Source organism: Lichenostomus cassidix, chromosome 1 (assembly GCF_008360975.1).
Source record: "Lichenostomus cassidix isolate B80296 chromosome 1, HeHo_3.0, whole genome shotgun sequence".
In the NCBI taxonomy this organism is placed as follows: domain Eukaryota; kingdom Metazoa; phylum Chordata; class Aves; order Passeriformes; family Meliphagidae; genus Lichenostomus; species Lichenostomus cassidix.
The window spans coordinates 5782096-5805484 of NC_139479.1; the positions used below are offsets into that span (position 1 = coordinate 5782096).

General features: G+C 36.9%; 1 protein-coding gene across 14 annotated transcripts in view; it reads right to left on the bottom strand.

The window, feature by feature from the left end:
• Positions 1–23389, bottom strand: part of KDM6A (lysine demethylase 6A) — a 150757-nt gene that overhangs the window by 8633 nt on the left and 118735 nt on the right. For all 14 annotated transcript variants that reach the window (XM_085048200.1, XM_085048015.1, XM_085047637.1 and 11 more), the window contains 9 exons: positions 12727–12856; positions 11163–11268; positions 10240–10445; positions 7725–7789; positions 7551–7625; positions 6034–6182; positions 4959–5073; positions 3456–3643; positions 2145–2286 (listed from right to left, as the gene is read on the bottom strand). In XM_085048200.1, coding sequence (XP_084904326.1) covers positions 2145–2286; positions 3456–3643; positions 4959–5073; positions 6034–6182; positions 7551–7625; positions 7725–7789; positions 10240–10445; positions 11163–11268; positions 12727–12856 — 1176 coding nt within the window. The remainder of the gene's footprint in view (positions 1–2144; positions 2287–3455; positions 3644–4958; positions 5074–6033; positions 6183–7550; positions 7626–7724; positions 7790–10239; positions 10446–11162; positions 11269–12726; positions 12857–23389) is intronic.

Genomic DNA, 23389 nt, shown 5'->3' on the forward strand with positions numbered 1-23389 from the left:
CACACTCATGTAACACACAAATGTCTCTGTTTTGTACAAAAGAAAATCCAGGTGCTGTGGCTAAATGTGAACTGCCAGCCAGTTTTTCCTGCAGTCCATAGGAAAATTATGCAATTGCTTTCCTATCTTAAGGAAATTCATGAAGGTTTCTGCATTTCCAGTATGTTTACAAAGCCAAGGTCAGACACCAGGCTGAGGTGATACTGATTTCTAGGAACTGCAATTCATTAACTTTTTGTCGTGGTCACCCCTGTAGTTATCTCAGGCTGCTGCTGCTGCTGGGCTTTACAAACCAGAGTTGATCATCCCTTCTTTTTCTCCTCTGCACATACAGCAGGAACTTGAAATTCAGCTGAAAACCTGCATGGAGGAGAGGCTTCACCCAAGTAAACTGGGAATGAGTTCAGTAGACTGGAAAAAGCAACTCCATACATGACCAAAATTTCTATCTGCTCCTCAGAAGGTCTGTTTATTTGTAATGTAAACCTAAAATTCAGGTCTCTTGCTAGAAAAAGCTGAGCTGCTGTCAGACAGCAAGACAATAGCAAACTACCATTTTGTTCTCTGTGCTTCTTCGTAACATTTTAAGTGATTCTCTTGGAGAAGGATGCTGTGCTCAGTCACGTTTTTCCTGCTTTTAAACCCACACCATGGCAAATGCAAAATAAAGTGGCCAAAATATCAAAATCATATTTTGTCAAGAACATTCCAGAACTGCTTTGAGCTTTACAGTAGATGTCTGCTGGGCTTTATACGTATTTTATATAAATAAAGATAAAAGTGAAGCTTGTGGATTTGGTATTTTTAAATGGACTTTTTGGCTTGCTCTCTCCCACGCTCTCCTGCATTTTCCCCTGTTTCTCATTTCTAACTATTCAGTTTCTCTTCTCCCTTTTATGAGAGCTGGCATTAGGAATATGAGCACTAATTGTTTAATTGAAGGGGCAGGACTGCCAGACCTTCAGTAAATACTTTCTTTACCCTGAATACCAGTTCCTAGATTTTAAGAAAGCACTCACACACAAATGCTACCCTATAATCAAGCTTTAGAGTGACTATAAAACTCCCCGTTGTCAACTTCCAATGTTCTCAGCTCTTACAAATTTAACATTTCCCCAATGCCACCATTCTGCAACAGATGTTCAATCCTAAATTAAATTCCTACTGTAAAAAGGTGCCGCACTCAGATGTCACCAATAAATCCTACTGGGGGAAAAAAAAGACACTCTTTTTCTTTGCCCTTTTTTTCACAAGTTAACTCACCAATTATTCTTTTTTTAAAGCCCATTTCAAGGCAAATAATAAAAGGGTTCAATGCTTGTTGATCCAGTATGTTGGTAAGACTAAGAAGGGTTCAGAAGTGCTTTGGTAAACTCAGGCAATGCAAAGTGCTGCTACCAGAGGATTCTCATGATGAGTAATATACTTTGGAATTAATTCCCCCACATTCTTTAAGACAAACCTATGTTATATGCTGAAATGTTCATTCATTCCTCAACCTCAGTATGGTGCTGCAACATGATTTACATATGCTTGAAGTTGCACTCTTTAAAGAAAATCACTACAGATATTTGAAGCCTGGAATATTCCTGCATTTTGGAATATGAGAAATGTCACTAAACTCAATTATCATTTTACACATCAATCAATTCATTGTTCAGAGGAGCAAAGGGAAGGAGGCTCTCAAATTCCTACTTGCCTTTATTTAAAAGATTCATACTGGATCTGCAAATGACAGCATGAGAACACTAACTACAGGTTCTAGAAATGTAAAATCAAGTTCAACTATGCCGTAAAAGTGACTAAATATTCTAATTCTAATATTTGGGTTGATGACCTAATTTTCTTATTTCTGATGGTATGTACTCCAAACAGCTGCTGTGATCAAAGTCAACTCTTCCTGTAAATTGCTGCATTAAGTCCATGGCATATTTAACTAAAAAGTTACCCAGATGGTTCTAAAGCTATGCCACTATAACACCACATAATAAAATGAAGGTATGTTTGGAAAACAGAATCTAAAATAATTTTGGTTTGCTTCCCAGAAATGGAAAAGTCTCGCTATCAAGTATTTATAAATCAACTACTGGTTTGTGTGTGAAGAGGAAAAGGGTACAGTAAATGTTCAAATAAATAAAACTTACTTTATCATTTCGAAAAGCTTTGGATCCGAGACCTTGATATTCCGAGCCATGTTCCATGAAAGGTGAACCATGGGCACTATGGACTTCACACTCTGCAGCTTATTCCACTCGTACCGTTCCACTGCCAGCTTGTACTGACAGGCTGCACAAACAGGTACACAGGCAATTAGTCAGCTTAAGGAACAATTATCAGCCAAGATCATTTGGTTACAATAATAATTTAGATCTTTTACAGCTAAGCTTCATTCAGAATGAGCCATTCATTCCAACTGTACTTTCGTTAAGATGTCTTTTAAAAATTCTGTTTATGACGCTAAAAGAACACACAATACCTCAGCAGCAACAAATACCTGTGAAAACAAGTTACTGACAAGTGTTCAATTTCTTCAACAGGAAGCAGCATTTAAAAAATGGTTAATTAGTAGATTTTCAAATATCCCAGATTAAAATATAAATCTAGATTTGAAATGTCTGCATCTTGCTCTATTCACAATTTCTCATAATTTTACACTGCCATGGTATATAATCTCTTCTTGAGAGAAGAAGTGAGTCAGACTTTTTCATTAAGCAGCCTACTCACTCCACCCTTCTTTTAAGAATGTTTTACAAAATTTACTGTGACTGAACATGAGAGGTCTATCAGTCAATCACACAATCCTAGAGCTACACTATTTATTGCACCATAGAAAGACATACTTTAAACTACTTGAGGAAACAGAAGTTTTTTGGAAGTATATTCTCTTCAAATACTTGACAGACTTGTTTTAGCTGAGGAATTTCCTTCCACACTCATAGATAAAAATCCTTCCAAGACAATGGTTCAAAAATAAAGACTTCTAGAGCAGTAAGTCTGAGAAACCTAATATTCCTTTATGAACTAAATTTTACAACTGTTTCAATATCCTGGTGCTTTCACCAAGGAGCTATTAGGTATCCACTGTCCCACCAAAATTAGAGGACTGGTCCTCAAATTTGTATGGAAGCCATAGTGCAGTTTGCTGGGCTGAACAAATTTTGGGAGCAAAAGTTTAAGAAATGGCCTAAGAAGTCAATATTTGAATATATATACACATTTTATTTTTACAAGCCCATTCAAAGCATGAGTGCCAACACTGCATTCTTGCTGCTTTCTCTTCCTCTTACAACGGAATTATTTAAAGCTTCAACACGTCATAGTTTAAAAATACAGCACACTGGGATTTTTTCATCCAGTAAAGCATGGCAAATTAGTAAGAACTAGCAGGTTCTGTGCCATATGCAGTGGAGTGTTAGCTAATTGCCTATTTCAGCACAGGCACTGCTCACACATACCTGTGAGAGGGCCAACATTCCACGCGATGTTGTTGCACCAACCAATAGCCTGAACCCAATGAACAGTGCCAGCATTGATCCACACCAAATCCCCTGGTCTTTGAATGAATCTATAAACTGGGACATTGGCTTCATACAAATCTTCCAAGTTTGGCCACCAAGATCCCATTAGGAAATTCATATTGTTCCTGAAACGAGAGGAAAAATAAAGCCTTCAGCATTCACCAATGGACATATTAGTGGCAGATACTTCAACGCAATCACCTGTAAAAAGTGACCATCACTATACATGTTTTCTGCAGATGAGTGATCCACAAAGAACAGTCAAAAGGAAAGAGTAATGTATAAAATTCCTGAGTGTAATTCCACCTTTCACATCCTGCAATACATTAGAACACCTACCCATCCAGCTGCCCATGTAAAGTCGGTTTATAGTTAAGTTCTATTTTCCTTTAAGTTTCCCAGTATTTTAGTGATGCTGAGGCAGACAAACCCTTGGTCAGATCTAGTGTACAGAGCACTCCAGCTCCTAAGGATGTTTTCTGGCCTCCCCCATCCTTATCGCAATATTATACTGCTTTTATACTGCACCATGAGAGATTACTTGCAATGCAGTTTCCAAAGACAATTAAATGCCTCTGTAGAGGCACTGCAGACACTTTGTGAGGTTACCAAGCTCTCAATTTCTCTGTCACCCTCAGAAGGACAGTGACATGTGAGTAAAAAGGCCTGCTGTACCAGAGCCATTGCAATTCCATCAGTGGAAATTACGTTTTTGAGATGGCTTATCTTTGCAAGGGTGGATGAAATAAGAACAGCTGTCAGTAGATAGGCAGAAAATACAGAGACACATGAATTTGCAGAGCTCTGGAAAAGTTCTGAAGTAAAGAGCTTAATCCAGTTTCAACTGGGTAAGAAAAACCTTCTCCCATAAAATCAACCTCAGGGGCTGCTGCTTGAATAGTGGCATGATTGGGGGATACAACTGATGCTCCCTGTTTTTTTTGTGTGTGTATGTATTATTCAGTTTGTTTTTAAAGTAACCACTCTACACACAGCCCAACAAAGAAATCCTAATCTAAAAGCTGGCTGAGTATTTCCCCAATGCTCAGGGTACCTCAGCTTTTCCAGGGAGTTACAAATATGTACATCTAAGCAAAGCCTGACATGATGCCTCCTGGGGTCTGAGCAAATTAAGCTTTCACTCTAAATGCAACAAGAAAACATGGCAAAATACCAATGACTCTGTATTTGCTACTGACAAGAGAATTCTGCTTTTTTTTTTTGTCACAGGCAATCCAAGTTTCTGTACATTGTACAAATGTGGTATTTTCTATGAACTCTAGATTTTCCATTTTGACCTACTTTAAAAAACTTTTCTGACTACACAGAAAACCCAAAAAATAATGTCCCCTTAGAACATCCTCAGTAATCTCCCCCCACCCAGGTCTGAAAAGGGCATGAAAAATTTGATGAAAAACAAAAACAGCACATCCAGCTTACTTTTCACAGAAGTCATTCATGACACCCCAATAGCTTTCAGGGACAACAAACCATTCACAGTCACCTGGACCAATATTTATATTTACTGAGCAAAAGTTGTTATTTTCTTGATGACCTGAAATTTAAGAGAAAAGCAAACACACTTTAGGTAAGGCCTTTCTATCAAAACAACACCATGAAAATGCAAAGACACAATTACTAAAAAAATACCACAGTTTAAGTTTTTTAATATATTTTATATGACACTTCAATACACTATTTAGGTGCTTCACACAGTTAAGCCACCAGTGACATGAGAACTCGGCTTTTGTTAGATTATGGAAAACAGGAAGTTTTAACTACAAATCTTGTGAATCTGACCAATATTCAGCACTTCCCTTCCTGTAGAAATAAATACTTCAAAAGCTCAGATTTTTTGTTTCATGGTATCTCCTGACAGCTCTGGTCAGGTGCAAAACTTCGTGACTTCAGGCACTGAACAGACAAGGAGTATGAAAATCTCTCCAAAAGAGCTTTCAAAATCCATGTAGAAATACCCAGTATTTTATCTTCTTTTGATGCAGAAAAACTGAGCCATAATCCCTGATGGGATTTTCGGAAGTTGTACTTCAGGCCCTGAAATTTAGTCCAGATTGTTCAAGTCCCAGTCCAGGGCCCCAACCCAGCATGATTCATCATGGAGGGCTGAGTCCTATTCTCAGTAAAGAATACAAAAAAGTGAAATTTACTGATTTCTAGAATTGCACAAGACCCACTTGGGAAGCCTCTAGAAACTTCTACGGTATGGAAAATACAAATACTGTCCACATAGGTAAACCCAACTTTTTCTCCTTGAAGAATCCAGTATTGCATGCAAGAGGTCAGCAGGGCAATTCCCCAGCACTGCAGAAATCCAGAAATTTCCACTACAAGCACTTTGTACACACAGAGTTCAGTTAAGGAAGAAATACAAAAACACTGAATACGCAGATTTATCTTGTTTAGGCATGCTGTAAGATATAGGCAACCTGCAGTGCAGTTAAATCCAACACCCCAGAGTAGAAACTTTTCATTTCTTCATGCACATTATACTCACCTGGTGTCCTGCTTCCTGGCACCTTCATGTAGAGCTGCACTGTGTTCATGCCCAGGATGGTATGACCAACATGGCTTAGAAGATTTCCTGCTGATACCACACGTACAAAAGCAGGAAGTTTTGTCAGTTCATGGAGTTGCAACTTCCACCTGCAGCAAAATAGCAAATTGACAAACTGTGAATCCCTGGAACTCTTAGAAGAGTTTGGGAAACATAGACATTTTCAAAAAATTGTTAGCACAGGTTATCTGTGTTACTCTTTCCATTTTAAAATATTTCCAAATACAATCACAAATCTGACAGGCTAGTTGAGGGGAAATATAATTTTATAGCCAAAGCTGAAACTTTGATTTGGAGATCAGGAGATTTGGCTTCTATCTGGCATCCTACAAGAACTATTTCAAGTATCAAAATCCAGTTCCCTATGAGCCTCAGGTTAGTTATGCTTAGGTTCATTTGAAGTCTTTCTCCCAATGGCTTGTTCAGAGTAACAGTTCATTAGCAACTAGTTTGTATCTACAGATGGCATTTCCTTCCAAAAAAAGTGGCATCAATAGCTAAAATTTTTTAACAACCTCTAATCAGATCCACAGATGCACACATTGATCTTCCAGTGACTCTGCCACAAAAAACATCATCATCTTAAGTGATCCCTACTGCCCAAACACCATAAACTTTTCCTCTTATGACTGAAGCAGACCAGAATTTTTGTACTGCAGCTGGTGGGACTGATAGCCTAGATATGCTGAATCTTTGATAGAAACATGTATTAATTAGAGATTGAACCAAATAATTATTACTGGATAATAAAACATGCTTTCAGAGAATTTCTAATATTTTCTAAGCGGCCTTCACCTACTCACAGAAGGATATATAGTTTAAATAATACTCAAATTTTTTTTGAGGCTCTTGAGAGGTATCATGGCTTACTCACAGGTAAGCACTGGTCTGGTCTTTGCTATGTATTTTGAACCCTGTTATTGGATAAAGAAGCAAGAGTTATGAAGCAAGAAGCAAGACTCATGAAAAGATGGAAACAGATGACAGCATGAATGAAAGAAAAAAGAACCACAAATAACAAAAAATTCAAAAAACAAAAATTTAGGCAAACAAAACAGAAAAAAGAACTTTAATCTTACAATTTCTATGCAAAGACTAAAAACCTGGTATTGTCAGAAATAATAAAGTAGTTAAGTGAACAATTTAAAGCCTCACAATGAAACAAAAGGAATGGATTAGAAGGAGGACTAGAAAGAATGGTTTCTGATGGATGTTTAAACTCATTTCTGGAAAAACAAAAATCCTGGAAAGAAAAGTTTGAAAAGATATTTTAGCATAAGAAGGACTTATAACAACAGTTTGAAGACCAAAGAGAATCACTTCATTGGGGAAATGGGCTGTGCAACTGGAATTTATCAACAGACTGACTGATGTCTGAGAATTCTGCACTGGATTTCCAGAAGGATTATCATCCTGCAGAATACCACTGTGAGCAGGAGAAACTGTAATCAACTTACTTCTTGTCATCTGACAGGTCAATGTTGGTCCCAAACTTGATTGTTTTAAAAGGTCCTCTTCTCCTCCTCCCAGAGCTGGAAATGCAAAAAATGTGACAGGCAAATGTGAAAATGGGAATGATGTAAAATAGCACACAAAACCAACTACAGAATGAATAGTTATACCACACTTACTTATCAGAAGATGTGGATTCATTATCTGAGTGGTCCTTGTGGTGACTCTTCTTCTCATTTTCCTCCTATAAAATGTGATTTTGAAATGTTTTTACATATAATATATATACACACATATAAAAAAAGCATATAAAATATATAGGTATGAAGTGAAAACAAAGGCATAGGCATAAGTACATTTGTTACAAGATACTGACACAATCTTTGAAAAATCCATGTCTAAAATTTTACGTAAACATTTCTTCATTGTGAAGACAATAAAAGTAAAAATGCATTAAAAAAAAAATTCTTCAAGGTTGCAGATTTCATGACACTCAGGCAGGACAACAGAAAATGTCTACACTGTAAACCCTGCTGCTGGCCTGCATTCAAGTAGGAAATGAGTATGTTGGTTTGCTCCATTATGAGAGTGACCTGGAATCTAGTATTAAGGAATTCTGTTAACTACTTCAGACAAAAACATCTACCTCCCTTCAAAGTGAAGCAGGTATCCTGATAGGAAACTAGGATGACTAATATTTATAAAACTAATTTCATAAAATCCATTATATAAAATCTTTTGAATTTTTCATAGCCATATGCTATTTTAGCACTAGCACTAGCTGGGACCATGACTAGTGGAAAAAATCCAACCAATATTAAATGATGCAATTTGATCTTTTTAGCAGACTGTGCTCAAAAACCCTATTCTAAAGACTTCTATTTTGGCAAGTATATGGACACAGAAGGAAAGAGACAAAAAGGAAGAAGGAACTGTCTGGAGTCTATCCAAAGATCTCTGGGTTTGAATGGGATTGTTGTTAAATCTCAAAGTGCCCTGTGTACCTGAGAAAGTCTTATTCATCCTTTGAAGGAAGGACAAAGAGAAACAAAAAGGAACCTAGTGATGATGGATTTATCAAATGCTGCAAGACATGTTAGAAAAGCAGTGTAATAGCTGCTAGAGGAATAAAGAAAAAAGATCACTTAGGGCAAGCCAAGAGAACTGTGGCTATAGAAAGAAGAAATAAAGCTTTCATTTGAACACTGGAAAGTCACCTAAGGACAGGTCAGAGCACTGTTAGGCAAAGGACACATGTGCAGTGCCTTTCTAATTTCCAGGGGAAAAATGAAAATCATCACCCTTAAAAATCATTTTATGTATTGCATTTTTATCACCAGTTTGCACAGTGAAGAAAAAAAAAAAATCACAAAACCCTGCAGGACACATTGTGGTGCAAATCCAAAGCTGAGGCTTTCAGTGGTATGTGATCAATTATGTACTTTTTAAACACGGATCTATAGATAGATATATACAGATATATAGATACAATGTTCTAGTGATGTAATGTTCTCCAGCCCCTCTGGAACGACATACAAGAATACAACACTGGCACCACTGCTCAAGGGGCACCAGAAAACTTCAGCCAATGTCCTAATTAAATTTATTAAAACTGCAGGGGAACAAAAATCTCAAGTTCTTGAAGATTTCTGTGCCCCCCACCCCCCTTCCCCATGGTATTCCTGTTTCTTCTCTTTATCCTGAACCAGCTCAAAGCCTTATGACTAGGATTACCTTCTGTCTTCTTCAACTACCAACTAATTTCTTTGTTTCTAATCCTTTCCTCTAATGCACAAAATTTAAATTTTGAATTTCTCTTTCCTTTCTTACTGAAATGATTCCTGTTTGTGTGTAAAGGCAGTGAAAACTGCAACAGTCAATTCCCCACATGGACATCTTCCTTATTTTCTAACCAACAACTGGTCTAAATTATCTTCTTGTCTTAGTTCTACCTTAGCCCAATCTTTTTTTTAACACCAGGTAAAATAAGCCTCCAAGGAGTGCCTATAGCCACTTTTAAGAAAGTGCTCACTACTTCAGAAAAAATATTAAAAAGCAATACTAATAACATCACATTTCACAGAATCCCAGGGTAACAGAATAGCTAGGGTTGGAAGACACCTCAGGAGATCATGGAATCCAACCCCCCTGCCAAAGCAGGAAGGGGAAATATTATTTCTAATACTTCACTCTGTCACATAAGTCTAGAATTCTAAACTTAATATGAACTGTTATGTTTGGAAGCCAACAAAAGACAAGTATTCGTGTAAACTTCCAGTAAGCCACAATCAAATTAATTCAGGATAGTATGAAGAATACTGATTTCAAAGAAATCTGTATTTCAAAATATGTGTGAAATAGAAGTAATCCAAATTTTAAAAAAGCCTTCAGTTCTAAATATTTAAATGAATTTTGACATTATAATACGAAAGCTTAAACTAATAGACTTTTAAAGCAACAGCCATGAGTTTTACTTTATTAAACTGAAGTTTACACTAAGCATTTGGGATGAACAATATACTATTTGACCCTCTGTTCAAAACAGATTTTGAAAATTTATCTTTGCTCTCCATGCTAATGGAAATGTCTCTTTTTCCTCAGCAGTTTCCACTTTTTCCAACAGCCATTATTAACTGGCTCCAGAGTCAGTATGCAATCTGTGAATTATAACTTGACCAGCAGCAATTAACTTACCCTTAAAGACTCCTGGAATGAGGAGGCCTGGTATTGTGCATATTTAGCAATTGTTGTGTGAGATCTACTGCTTTCACAACGCCAGATTTTCTTTGTTCCAGTGGGGTCCCAGTTCTCATCTGCTGGCTGCAGTAGTTGTGTCCTTACTTCTACTATGTGTTCATTATTCGCTTCTACCAATGTCTTAGTAGAGAAGAGTCCTAGGTCTAATTAAATTAAGAAATGTAGGTTAAAATAGAATGAAAAAAAATCAGGAAAATTTTTTTTTAGTGTAAACAAAAGGTTTACTCTAAAATTATTTTTACCCCTTTAGTCTTCACAACGCTGCCCATCTGCACATTAATTTATGACACCCAAAAACTTTCCTCCACACATCCAGTAGAAAGTCATAAAAAAAACTTGACAGCTATGGACTATATTATACATTTTATATTTGATTGCATTGGGTAATTAGATCTGCAAACAATGTTCAAATCTATTACCAAGAAACTATTTTTAAACCAGAATTTTATTGACACACTTCTATCATATAACACATTTCCTACTAGCAGTGAGAGTTTATCTAACCACAGACTTCAAAATGTTGCACACAGTCACGTTACAGATCATTAGATCTAAACACAAAGACATGCATACAGTTTTTATAGGAAAATGTTTAGCTGTAAACTTTCACATCCACAGCTCAGCTCCTCTCTGTGCTCAACAAAATCTGCTGTATTTGTGGTGAGGGTTTTTTTTTGACACAATCAAGATTAGAAACAACAGCAAACTGTGAAATGACAAATTACCCTAATGCTTGGAATATACAGGTAATACAGTATTACAGAAATAAAATATCCACTATTAAGAACTGAGAGACTTCTTTTAAAAAAACATATTTTTCCCCAAAGTAAAAAAAAAAAAAAAAAAAAAGGTAAATTTACCTAATTTAAGCGCTCCAGCAAGGCCACGTATTACAGTAACAGGGTTGTTTGGATTTGTACAAAATTGATGTAAAGGTGGAAAGAAAGCATCTCGTTTATTTTCCAACTGCAAAATTATAATGGAATATTAGATGTCAGATCAATCTCGATTCTTTATTTGTAAAATAAGAAAGAATAGTAAAGAAAAAAGAGAAATAACAGAAAGAAAACAGGAATTTCCTCCATTTCCCTGCACTGTAGGGAATGAACAGCTACACCATAAAATTCTTTCTATGGTAAACGCTGGGTTCACTCCTGAAATTAATTTGTTACTGTAATTTGTTTCTTGGCATGAATTATTCCCAGGTTGCTTCAGCTTTGCAACTCAGGTTTCCTGAACTTAATTTCTTTATCTGACAGTAGCCTTGTACATTCCCTAAATCTACAGAATTCTCTGAAGAGCAATATGGTTTCCTTTCAGAAGTAAAAAAGCGCTAATTTTACAGATAATGTATACAAGAAACAGTGTAATTAAAAGACTACTCTCATGGTATAGCTCATGTTAACCAGAAAGGTTGATTTGATTTTCTTATGCTTCTCTGCACCTGTAACCTCAATTTTATGCTACAATGTCCCTCCTGATTTTTTTTTAATTGCTATGAATCTTTTAGAATGCTGAAGAGATTTCTTGCAATAAACAAAACACAACACAGATTTCCCGAACAGTGGCACATCCACACAGTCTGTGGCAGCACAGTGACTTTCCAGCTCTGTGAGCACCCAACAAAGCTGGGATGGACTTTTATTAAGGCAGATGAGTTGAGGTGCAGTGCCTGGAAAACAGCTGGAAGAACTATTGCTTCCCAGCTCTCACTCAGCCTCCTTGGGCACAATGAGACCCAAGTGCCTCTTCTGGTCCCCAAACTGAGCTGACCAAAGCCAGCTTGAGCTTTTCCCACTGCAATTTTCTCCTCTGTATTTCGGAAGTGGATATCCTGCCATTTATTCTTCTATTACGAAGGAAGTTAGCTCAATAAAGCTGTTATGAAACTTCATTTTCAGAACAGAAGTTTCAATGCTTGCGTAAGAAAATACTACTCAACTAAACTCTGCCTTTTCCCAGTGACATTTTGTTCTTAACATCACCTCAACTTTTATTCATTTTTCTTCACTATGTTTTGAAGCAGATTGTTGTGAGAGTTTAGTTTAATTACTTGCTTATTTATACATAAGCTGTCACTTGCAAAAAACTGTACATACATTTTTGAAATACTGTGCATTTTATCTAATCAACTGTTTTGCTTATTCTGCCAACAATTTGAGTATTAAAAATAAAAAATCTGAAGTATTTTTCATTTTGTTTACTGAAGTTCTTAATTTACAAGTACTTTAAGAGTCAAACTATGCCTCCAAAGTTTCTTTAAGGTTAGCATTTCTCCATGCTTATATACCAGTTTGGAGAACACTGTCATTAGAACTCAGAGATGAACAGTGCAGCTTTAAAATAATTACATTATGTAATTCAGATATCCAAACAATTGCAAAAGACACGCAGCAGTGTACTTCTGCCACTAGATTTACTTACATAAATACTAGGTGTAGGTGGATTCAGCTTGTCCTTTGGCAAGGGAGGGTACGGTGGAGGCGGTGGTCGTGGAGGTGGGCATTTATCCAATAGAATACTACTGTTAGATAAGCCATTTTTACCCAGATTCCTAAAAGGAAAGAAGAGCTGTCTCTGTCAATACTTGGCAAATAAAATAAATGCATATCAGTGTAATCTCTTATGCAAAATAATGTTGTATAAGGAGAAACCGTAATTTAAGATGCAAATAAAGCTCTTATGTTTTAATCAAGAATTTTCCATGTATAATTCGATATTATTCAAGCTTATTCCCATTTTGCCTGCTGAATCTGCAACATCACCACTGTTAGTTAAAAATGAAGCCATTTTAAATACAAGCAAGCATGACACATTTGACAAAATTTAACAGGAAAAGAAGGTCTCAACTGGAAATGGAGAAGAACCTTAGCAGGTGGATGATCTTTCCACAGGAGCTAAGGCAGCAGAGCAGAAGTCAGAAAATGCCAATCCCTCAACCAAAAAACTGCTGAGTCACACAACCCAACTACAGCCACACTACAGACATTGAACTGAACCACACCTAGCCCTCCCTGACTAAAACATTTCAAAGCAGAAGGAGCCCCTGCTGCATAATCCATTTTCTGGAGCAACAAGGGAGAGGCCCTAGCCCCAGTCAGGTGCTGTGTCAATGCCCCTGTATGAGTCCAGTGAGATCCTCACTGCCTGGATTTGCAGCCTCTCCCTGAGATCTCCAGCTGTGCAGGACCCATTGTACGTGCAACTTTCCCTATAATGCATGCCCTGAAAAGTCTCCATTCTGAGCTTATCCTATAGCCAATACACAGGCAGCATCACTTGGAAAGCACTGACAAAACCATCCCTTGCATTCCTGCTAAAAACCAACTCAATTACTTCAAAATTCTTCCAACTAAACACTACTCAAATCCTTCTTTCAATCTCATGTGATTTACTGTTGTTACATGCCACAAAACAGGATGTTTCTAATAGATATTTTAGTTATTTATCTTTATAAAACTCACTGGTTACTACAAAGTTTTTCTGATAAACAGAAAACACAGCTGACTTATATTCGATGAAAGTCCCAGCAATAGAGCTTGTTTCTAGAACTGAGAGACATGGTAGAACCAGTACTGGCTGATGAGATCACAGCTTCAAATCAAGCTACCAGAACCCAAGAGATGGACTTGGGGCTGGAGATCAGATCAGACAGACTGACATGACAAACACTCTAAAGAAAATGAGCAAACATCTCACACATCCCAAAGTATACCTGTCAAAGTACCAAACAGCTCATTCCTTGTGCTAGGTGAGTCCAATGCCAGAATTTCACTTCCAAGGAAGTGAAAGAGTGATGCAGAAGCTTTGGTTAGGCATCCTTCACCTTGGCAAAAAAATCACTGGCCAGCGCTTAATGTCTGATGTAGTTATTGCAAAAACTTTATTGTCCCCACAATACACAAAAAAATAAAACCCAACAAGGCAAACAACAAAAAAAAAAGAACCCAAAAGTAACATGGCAATATAAAATCATCACCACACAGAAATTTATTGACCATAACTGAATGAACCTGAGATTCAGACCATTTATGCAAAGTGAAACTGGAATCTAAACAGCAGACATCAGATGTTACTATAACCTCTGCATTACCAAACTGAAGAATGAAACCAAGAAAAACAAATGTGTAGTATTAAAAATGAGAGAGAACTTTGACAAAATTTAGTCTGCATTGATAAACAGTTCAAAGAAAATGAGAAGGTGAACTTGAAGAAAAAGGGACATTGCTCAGCACTAGTGTGACTGGAGCTGCTGCAGTCACAGCAAGGTAATCACAGTGAAAGCTCAGGAGAGGAGAAACTTCTGTACACTTAAGAGAAACTACAGGTCTGAAAAGGGAGAGGAAAAAGGGAGAAGAAATGGTAAGAAGGAAAAGATCAAATGAACAAAGATATCTCATAAACCCAGCACTTAAAGCTGATATTACCAATTGTGTGCTGTAATTTCCTATTAAGCTACTAAAACTCTATGTGGAAATTTTAAGACAGGAAAATGGACAAAGAAAAGCTAAGCTGAGATAGCAAAACATTCATAATTTAAGTGGCACAGGAAACAGATGGGCAGAGTATTTAAAGTTGTCTTTAACAGACCAGCTTCACTCTATCATCTCCTTTTTCCTATCATTTTTTTAAACTATGAATCAGAGTATCTTACTATTAATAACAAGGCAAGAGAGCTATTAAAGAATAATTCTGTAATTGTTAAGTGTGCCAAACAGAGCAGCAGAAATCATAAAAAACACTACAGAAGTACTAAAAATATTTGCTACCACAGTGTGAGTATCCACTGCCAGCATCTCCATGTCTGGAAATACAGAATTATGGCCCGTGCAAGGAAAGTGAAAGATCTTTTGTGACCACAGCAACTGTGTTGAAAATCTCATGTATCTCAGTTTCAAGATCACAGGTTTTGTGGGAGGATTTCATAGTGGCTGAAAGGGGCAACAAATGCACTGCTCAAGACAAAACAAACTCGATTTATGCCCCCAAAAGAAACTGGATCCCCAGTCACCTACACCACTGTGATGAATGAATGAAGAGAAGGACATGTTTCACTCATTTAAATGAATGAATGGTCATCAAATCCAACCTATGACCAATCACTGCCTTGTCAACCAGACCATAGCACTGAGTGCCATGTCCAGTCCTTCCTTAAACACCTCCAGGCATGCTGACTCCATCACCTCCCTGGGCAACACATTCCAAATGTTATCACACTTTCTGTGAAGAAATTCCTCCTAATTTCCAACCTAAACCTCCCCTGGTGCAGTTTAAGACTATGTCCTCTCCTCCAGTTGCTTGGGATTATTTCATGTAATCATGGGATCTCTTGAATAATCATCACATTCATTAAAACACCCCTTTTAATTCTGTTTTACTGCTTTCTAGGATACATTCCCACAGCTTCTAAAAGATAGTTTACAGCCTTCAATCTCAGATAAGAACTTCCCCTCTGGCTGTACCAAAACACAGCTGACCAGAAGCACAGGTGTGACACAGTTTGTTTCACAACAGTCACCCACAGAAAGCTTATCAGGCAGTTGCCAGACACTTCCTAGGTACTGGATTGACTTTGTGCCATCCCATCTGACCAAAAAAATGAGTATCATGCAGATTTAAAGCTACCTGTGTTACACAGCTGGACCAATTTTAACTCTGTTTTATTATAAAAACCCTAACTACCTCAAAAATATTAAAGTTAACAGGATGAAGCTTACTTTCTGAGAATCAATCATTAGTTACCATTCTTTATATTCATTAAATTGATCACCTCAGTATATTTCTTATTTCACTGAAGCCTAATGTCAGACTGAGAGAATTATGTCTATTTCTCAGGAAGTGTGCTCTTCAAGTCTTCTGGAACATTTCCTGTTTTCCAAGAACTATTAAAAAAAAACCCCTGTATGAATGATAAACAGTTCTCTGGCCTGCTCTTTCAGAGTTGATGAATATATGCTATCTGGGCCTCTGACTTAAAAATGCCAAATTTAAGTATAACTGCTATTTAACCTTCTTCTTGAACATGCATGATGTTCACATCCCATGATGTGAACCTTTTATCTGCCTTTTTCCCAAGCACAGAACAAAAATATTTACTGAACACTCTTGCCTCTATCGACCATGTTAATACTTCTGTGCAGTCACTATTTTTTCATTCCTTCTGTTTTGTTCTTGCCTACATGTTTTCCTCTTCCAGACATAACTTCTGTGTTTTCTAGAACTCTTAGCTTCAGTACTTTTGAAAATATTTGCCCTTTTTGTTTCTACTTGGGCAACTATGACTTTTTTGATGATAATGAAAAGCTCCTAAACAACTTCCAGTTATCTATACACCTGGATTTTAGGTACAATTTAGAGGTCGAAACAGAATAAGTTACAAGCATTTGTGCTTAAGCAGTTATTTTTGTTGTGAAGTCAGTCTAAGTGAATTATTATTTGAGGATTAGCTGTATGAGAATTAACAAGGTTTTACTGCTCAAGAGATTATAGTTATTCTGAAGAACAAAATTAATACCCTGTCTTCCCCCAATAAAAATCCCATTTAAAATGAATACAAGGAACTGAGGATTTATCTGATAGTCTATCTCAATACCATCAGAATTAATTAATCTGCAAACAGGAAGGAACAAGACATTTCCAAAAGGTGCCTGCAGAAGGAATCAGTTGAAGCTCTGGGTTGCACAGCACTGACTTGATGCACTCCTGATTCAAACCAGGAATCCCCACCCTCCACAATTAGCAGATACAATCAGCTGCTTTCTCTTGCTGTGAGTTATTACCAAACCACAGACAAACAGCTGTCAATCCCCACCACCCTGGGAAGGAGGTTGTTACACACAACACCAGCTTGGCTCCCTGAGGGTCACCTCCCCAAAATCCTTCTGCAGCCAGGGGACAAAGGGAGGAACTCACAAGGAAACATAAAAAAGTCAAGGCAAGCTTACATTATGCTTAAATGCAAGTGATGCCACATGATTACACAACCTGTTTATCGTGCAATTCTCTACCCCAGCCTTTCACAACCAGGTAGTAGCTGGCAAAACTCCCAGAGATCTTTCATGAAACCTACAGAAAATCCTACAATAGAACTGTGGATTTTCTCATTATGCAAATGTATTTCTAATTATTTTTGAATTCTGTTCTGGTTTTGACCTCAATAGTACAGGTTGGCAGTGAATTTCATAGGTTAATTACATGTTATGTAAGAAGTAATGTTCTTTTTTTTCTTTTTGTAATGACTTTTACATCTTTCCTCCCTATTTCATTTGCTAATCACCTTGCTCTTAGGCTGTAAGACAAACAGAATCACATCAGTGCCTTACGAAATAAAAGCATTTTAACAAGTAGCACCAAACTTTTTCATACTCTTGCCTTTCACTCCAAACTGTAAATCTTTCCTATGTTTTCTTTAAGATAATTCTGCTGATTTCTGTATTTGCCTTTCGAATGCAACAGAATCTCTTATTCTACACAGTGTTTAGCTTGTGAAATCACAGTATTTCAAATTTTATTCTGAAGACTTTTGCTATGGGGAAGTTCACTTGCCAGACATAACATGCCTTTAGAGCAACTGAGCAACTCTATCTTGATGCTGAAAAAAACCTTTTGCTTATAAATAAAATTCCTAATAAAACAAAAATTGTTTTTTAAGACCAAAACACAAATTTAATCCAGGTCTTTCTCCACGAAGTACTTTCCCTTAAACAGATTTAAGCTCTTTTCCTCTGGACTATGGAGCTCTCAAACTAGTGATTCATTGAATTCTCACAACAGGCTCAGGGAGCAGCACCTCCAGTAAGAACAGACCAAATTTCTTCTGCCCCAGGCTCCAGCAGAACCCTTGGAGCAAGGAGAAGTCTGTCCACTTCAGTCTGCACTGCCCTTCCCACTGCTCCTCAGGAAATGGATTTACTGCACTTGTGTAAATGCTGCCCATTTACCAGACCCCTTCCCAGACTGTTTAGCCCAGACCACCTTCACAGAATCAACACATCATTAAGGTTGGAAAAGACCTCTGGGATCAAGGAGTCCAATCTGGGACCAAACATCACCTTTCAACTTGACCATGGCATCACATACCAAGTCCAGCTGTTCCTTGAACATCTGCAGGGATGGTGACTGAATCACCTCCCTGTGCAGCCCCTTCCAATGTCTTACCACCCTCTCCAGGACAAAATTCTTCTATTTGCTGTCCTATATCTTTATCAGCCCCTTGAGAGGAAGCTCATCTCTCCTAGTCTCCTGTCACTTTCTTTTCTCAATGGATTGCTCTATAATTCCCCCTCTTTGAACACCAAGCAAAAAGAACCATAAAAAGGCCTTATTAGCCCCTTTTAATATGCATTACAGTCAAACCCACGCCTCTCATTTGCCTTCCCCTATTATGCCAAATTGGTAAAGCTTTCAAGTTCAGAAATGCTTCAGATTTTTCAAATGAGTCTTTCCATGTATCACCACAAAAATGACAAGAGCAACTTCCAGCTGACACACAGTTGTCCATTAATCCAGCTGGACTCCTTAGAACTGTCTGAGGACCTCTTGCATGGACTTCTGCAAGTTTTGTTTGGAGCTTTGCCTGTTCTTTCAAGGCTGTGAACAAGCTTTAATAAATAATGAGAAAAAAATAACCAAGATATTTCATTTCTTTCATGAGAAACAAAACAAGAGAACTCAGGAACTTCTCTGCTTAAAGGAAAGATTTGACCTCAGAGATCATTTTTAGAAAGGACAACTGGTAGACTCTGAAATGAGATGGATACTGGGTTTTTATGCCTTCTCTGGGATGGTAATTAGATGCACCAGCTGAAAGACTAAGTGAGAAATCAGCTGGTTTCACTTCAGTAGAAATAAACAGCTCTAGTGTTAAATCTCAAGTCTTGTGATAATGTTTCATTAATTCTCCTTTCAGAAAGATTGCTCACAGGGAAAAGATACTTACATTTGTAAGGGCACAGAAAAGAACTTTTGGTAACAATCTCTTTAAGGAAACCCGATACACAACCAGACAAGGCAGTACACTCTTCTCCCTATGTACTAACAACTGCTTTTCTAATACCAAACTCAGAGCAGTTCTTCTTAGCATATTTGCTTCTTTTAAGTACATGGTTTTCACTTATGCTCAAAACTACATGGGGTTGTGTTGATTTTTTTTTTGTTGTTGTTGTTTTGTTGGCTTTTTCTTTAAGAATTACCTTAACAGAAGATTTTCTCTAGGAATCTCAGGAAGGATAATTAACTTAATAGTACATTTTTTTTATCTCTTAATTTGCTCAGAGGCATAAAGAAATTTACTTTACTATGTAAACAGTTTACCAAACATAATTTAGTCGGTTTATAACCACCTCAGAATTTATTGTTGCAGAATTTATTGTTTTACTGGTAGGGAAGACTAACCAAATCACACTTCCCAGAATCACCTCCTCAATTCCCTTTTATCCCTACACTCCAGCAGCAGTTTAACAAGATGAGCACATTTGCCACCCTACTGCTCTCCAGAACAGCATCTTAATGAGATTTGCATATCTGAGTCAATAGCTCAGCCCCTGCGTTTCTCAATTCCTTGTGGCTTTTCAGTGACATTGTCTGGAAGCTCCTTGTAAGAAGTATCAATTGCTGTGCCAGCAGCCTATGTCTGACCTCTTCTCAGCCTCCTCAACAACCTCGTTTCACCCCACCCACAGAATGGGGCTCTGTTCAATATTTCCTCAACATTCGCACCAAGGAAGATGGATATAAAGGAACTTTTCAGCCTCTGCAATTATCCTGCCCTACTTAAGTGCTCACTTTAGTCTTTGGCAAAACAAAGCATTTACCAAGACTGTTTCTACAGAGCAGACAACCTATTCACACGTTATAAAAGAAGAATCAAACTGAGTTTTCTCTTTGGCATGTGTTTTGCATTTTATGATACAAAACATCTCCTTTCACCTAATGGCTTTGCTTGAATGGCTTTTATTAAGACAACAGTTGTTTACATAAAGCAAAATTACAGTCTCCCAGCATTTATTTTTGTCTAACTAATTTTGATTTTAGTTTATTGTAATGCAAGCCTTCTGAATGCTTTTTCTAATAAATTGCTTTCACCCTAAAAACCACCAAACTTTGATATTTCTGATGCTCTTTTGTTCTTAAGCAACACACAAAACCCTTGGAACATTAACAGGCCAGTTTTTGGTGGTGAGCATTACCATGTTGCTTTCTGATAAAATCCCTCCTGTGAGATGAGGAACTTCATTATCCTGCAGTAGGTCAATTGTAGTTACCTTGTGAATCAACTCTAGTGCATTACTTAATCCCAAACTGCTACTAATTCCAGGTCTTTTGTGCTCTAAGCACAAATAAACCTGTAGGGTCTGAAACATGCAAAAAATGGCTCCTCTTAGAAAAGGCTCCTCTTTTTTTAAAGCTGCAAGCATCTGAAGGGAAAAAAGAATTACTTAACAAATAGACATCTGAGGACTTCAATGCAACTTACAAAGAACATAAACACTCTGGTTTTGAAGTAAGCTTATAGTAAACAGAGCCAAATGCAGAATAATGAGGAAGAAAATAAAAATGATTAATCTAGCTCTCCTGCTATAAAAAAAAATACGAGTTACATCCACCTGTTCCTACCTGTCAAAATGTCTATTTTTGCCTAGAGAATACCATCAAGACAACAGGGCAACAGATTGTATCAAGTGACTATTGTCAGATAGCAAGAAGAATATGCCAGAAGATAACAGAATATAATTATCCACATTAGAGATGAAGCCAGAATGTCTTTCTGAACATATCAAATAAAATAAGGGTATGTATGTAACAACTGACACACATGAATACATTTAAGGCACAATACAGAGTAGCTCCAATATATAGAAATTAATGCTACAGGACAACTGCTCTCTCCTTGTACTTTAAGCTTATTCTAGCACTGTGTCTGGGGTCTTGCCTGGATTTTATTTCTGTTGTTTTAGGGTTTGTTGTTGTTTGGTTTTTTGTTTTTGTTTTTTTTAAGGAAAAAGAAATCAATTATTTTCATGTTTTCTACTGTGGATAGCTTTTCTGCAATTTTTACAGTAATTGTAAAAATCAACATTTTGGGTCACAAAATCAGTTTTGAACCTCAAGATACCACTTACAGAGAGAGCAGCCAAATGTAATCAGTACTATGGGAAGTACTTTCAATTCTTTGTTTTTTAATTGTCTTACACTGTGTTAAAATAAAGGTCAACATGCAGTACTGAAGTTCACAGTAGCTGATATATTGCTACTGTGATATATATATATATATCAATATATACATAGCAATATATTCAATATATTGCTATATTGAAATGGGTTTTTTTTGCAAATTAGCAGCCTGTTAAGCAGACTATCTTTTAAAATTCTCCCTCCCAGATATTTTTCCCTATGTTAGTCAGCACACAATGCCTGTGACAAGGATGTTCTGCCCAAAACTCTGCTCCAAAGCACATCTTAAAACAAACCAAGAGCTAATCAGCTACTCTGTGAAAGGCTGGGAAATCCTTGTCCTCAACTTCATGAATGTAAACTGTCAGACATATTATTAGAAAGGCAGGGGAAAAAACCCAACTATTTAAGTATAATATAGCATTTGTTATAATTTTTCTTATGATGAAAAAAGCATGTAGACAGAACCTTTTCCCTAACAAGTAACCAGCCCTAATACAGGTGAGTTACTGAATTTCTCAGAATCTCTTGCTATTATTAGCATGCATAAGCAGTCTTCAGAAAGCATTGTTTGCCAAGAAGAAATCCTTCCTCTAAGCCTGTAAAAGTAGTTCCAGCCCAGACTGATGCATTTCTTGACCTCAGAGCTGCTAAAAAAACCAAATCACTCCTCCACTTTTCCCACTGCCCACCTTTCCTTATTATCCAGTTCTAAGTCCTCTGCCTTGCTGAATGAAGGTGCAGACAGGCTGAAGAGGGAGCTCTCAATCTCCACTCAGTAAGAAAGAAAGGAAAAAAAAAAGGCACATCTAACACCTTTTGAGCCGTCTGCAAACTGCATGGAGCAAAGTATTAGCTTACCTCCCTTGAAAAATTATGATTATGTGAGCCTGGGAAAAGTACCTACTGTAAAGAAGCCAAGTGAAACACCTTTATGAGACTCCCTTTATCTTGGAAATTAAGTTTATCACTAGGAATACTACACCTCCATCAAAGAGCACAAATGCAGACTAGCATTAAAAGCTGGTTTACAGACTTCTGTAGCTAAATGGTATTTTGCTACTGAACGCAAACTGAAGATCTCACCTACAACAGCACAGTAAACACATCAAAATGCAGCATTTCACTAGAGTGAAACACTCTGCATTACTCTCTCAAGAAAGCTACATGCCAATTTTGGAGACAGATCAGCTAAACTTTGAGAAAAATCTTAAAGGCTGTAACAGTTTATATTTTGCCTATCTGCAATGCATTCCTCCTAACACCAGACACTGCAGCTATTTTTATACTTCTACTAGAAAGAACACATACATGGTCCCAATTAAAAAAAAAAAAAAGCTGTTAAGCTGTTAATTTTTATGAATGTAACATGTAGAAATGTCACTTGGAAATTAATATTACAGTAAGACCTAATATTTGAAAGATGACAAAATAGGCTCCCTATAGATTTTTTTTCTCTGTTTTATGAAATTTATCTTTGTAACAGTTAGTGACAGACTGCTATATCATGGATCACTATTAGTCATCAAATCCCACAACATTAGGAACTATGAGCTCTCAATCACAGTAACAGATGCAGGGTTTTATTTTGTAAAATGATATAAACATGTTTTTGTATCATTTTTTCAACATCAAAAAGAGTAATGCTCCAAACCACATTTGCTATATAAAATATAGCAAACATATATATAGAGAGACATATATATGTCTCTTAAATAAAATATTTTAGAGTAAAGTATATTGAGGTGATAAAAATTCCAACAAAAATTCTAACAGAGAAAATACAGATAACATTTCAACTAAAAGAACTGCAAAAACAGAGCACAACCCCAAACATTTAATAACCATACTCTTATGATTAAAGAGACTTCTGTGAATTTTAAAGGCATCTTAGGTAACATTTTCACAAAGGGCA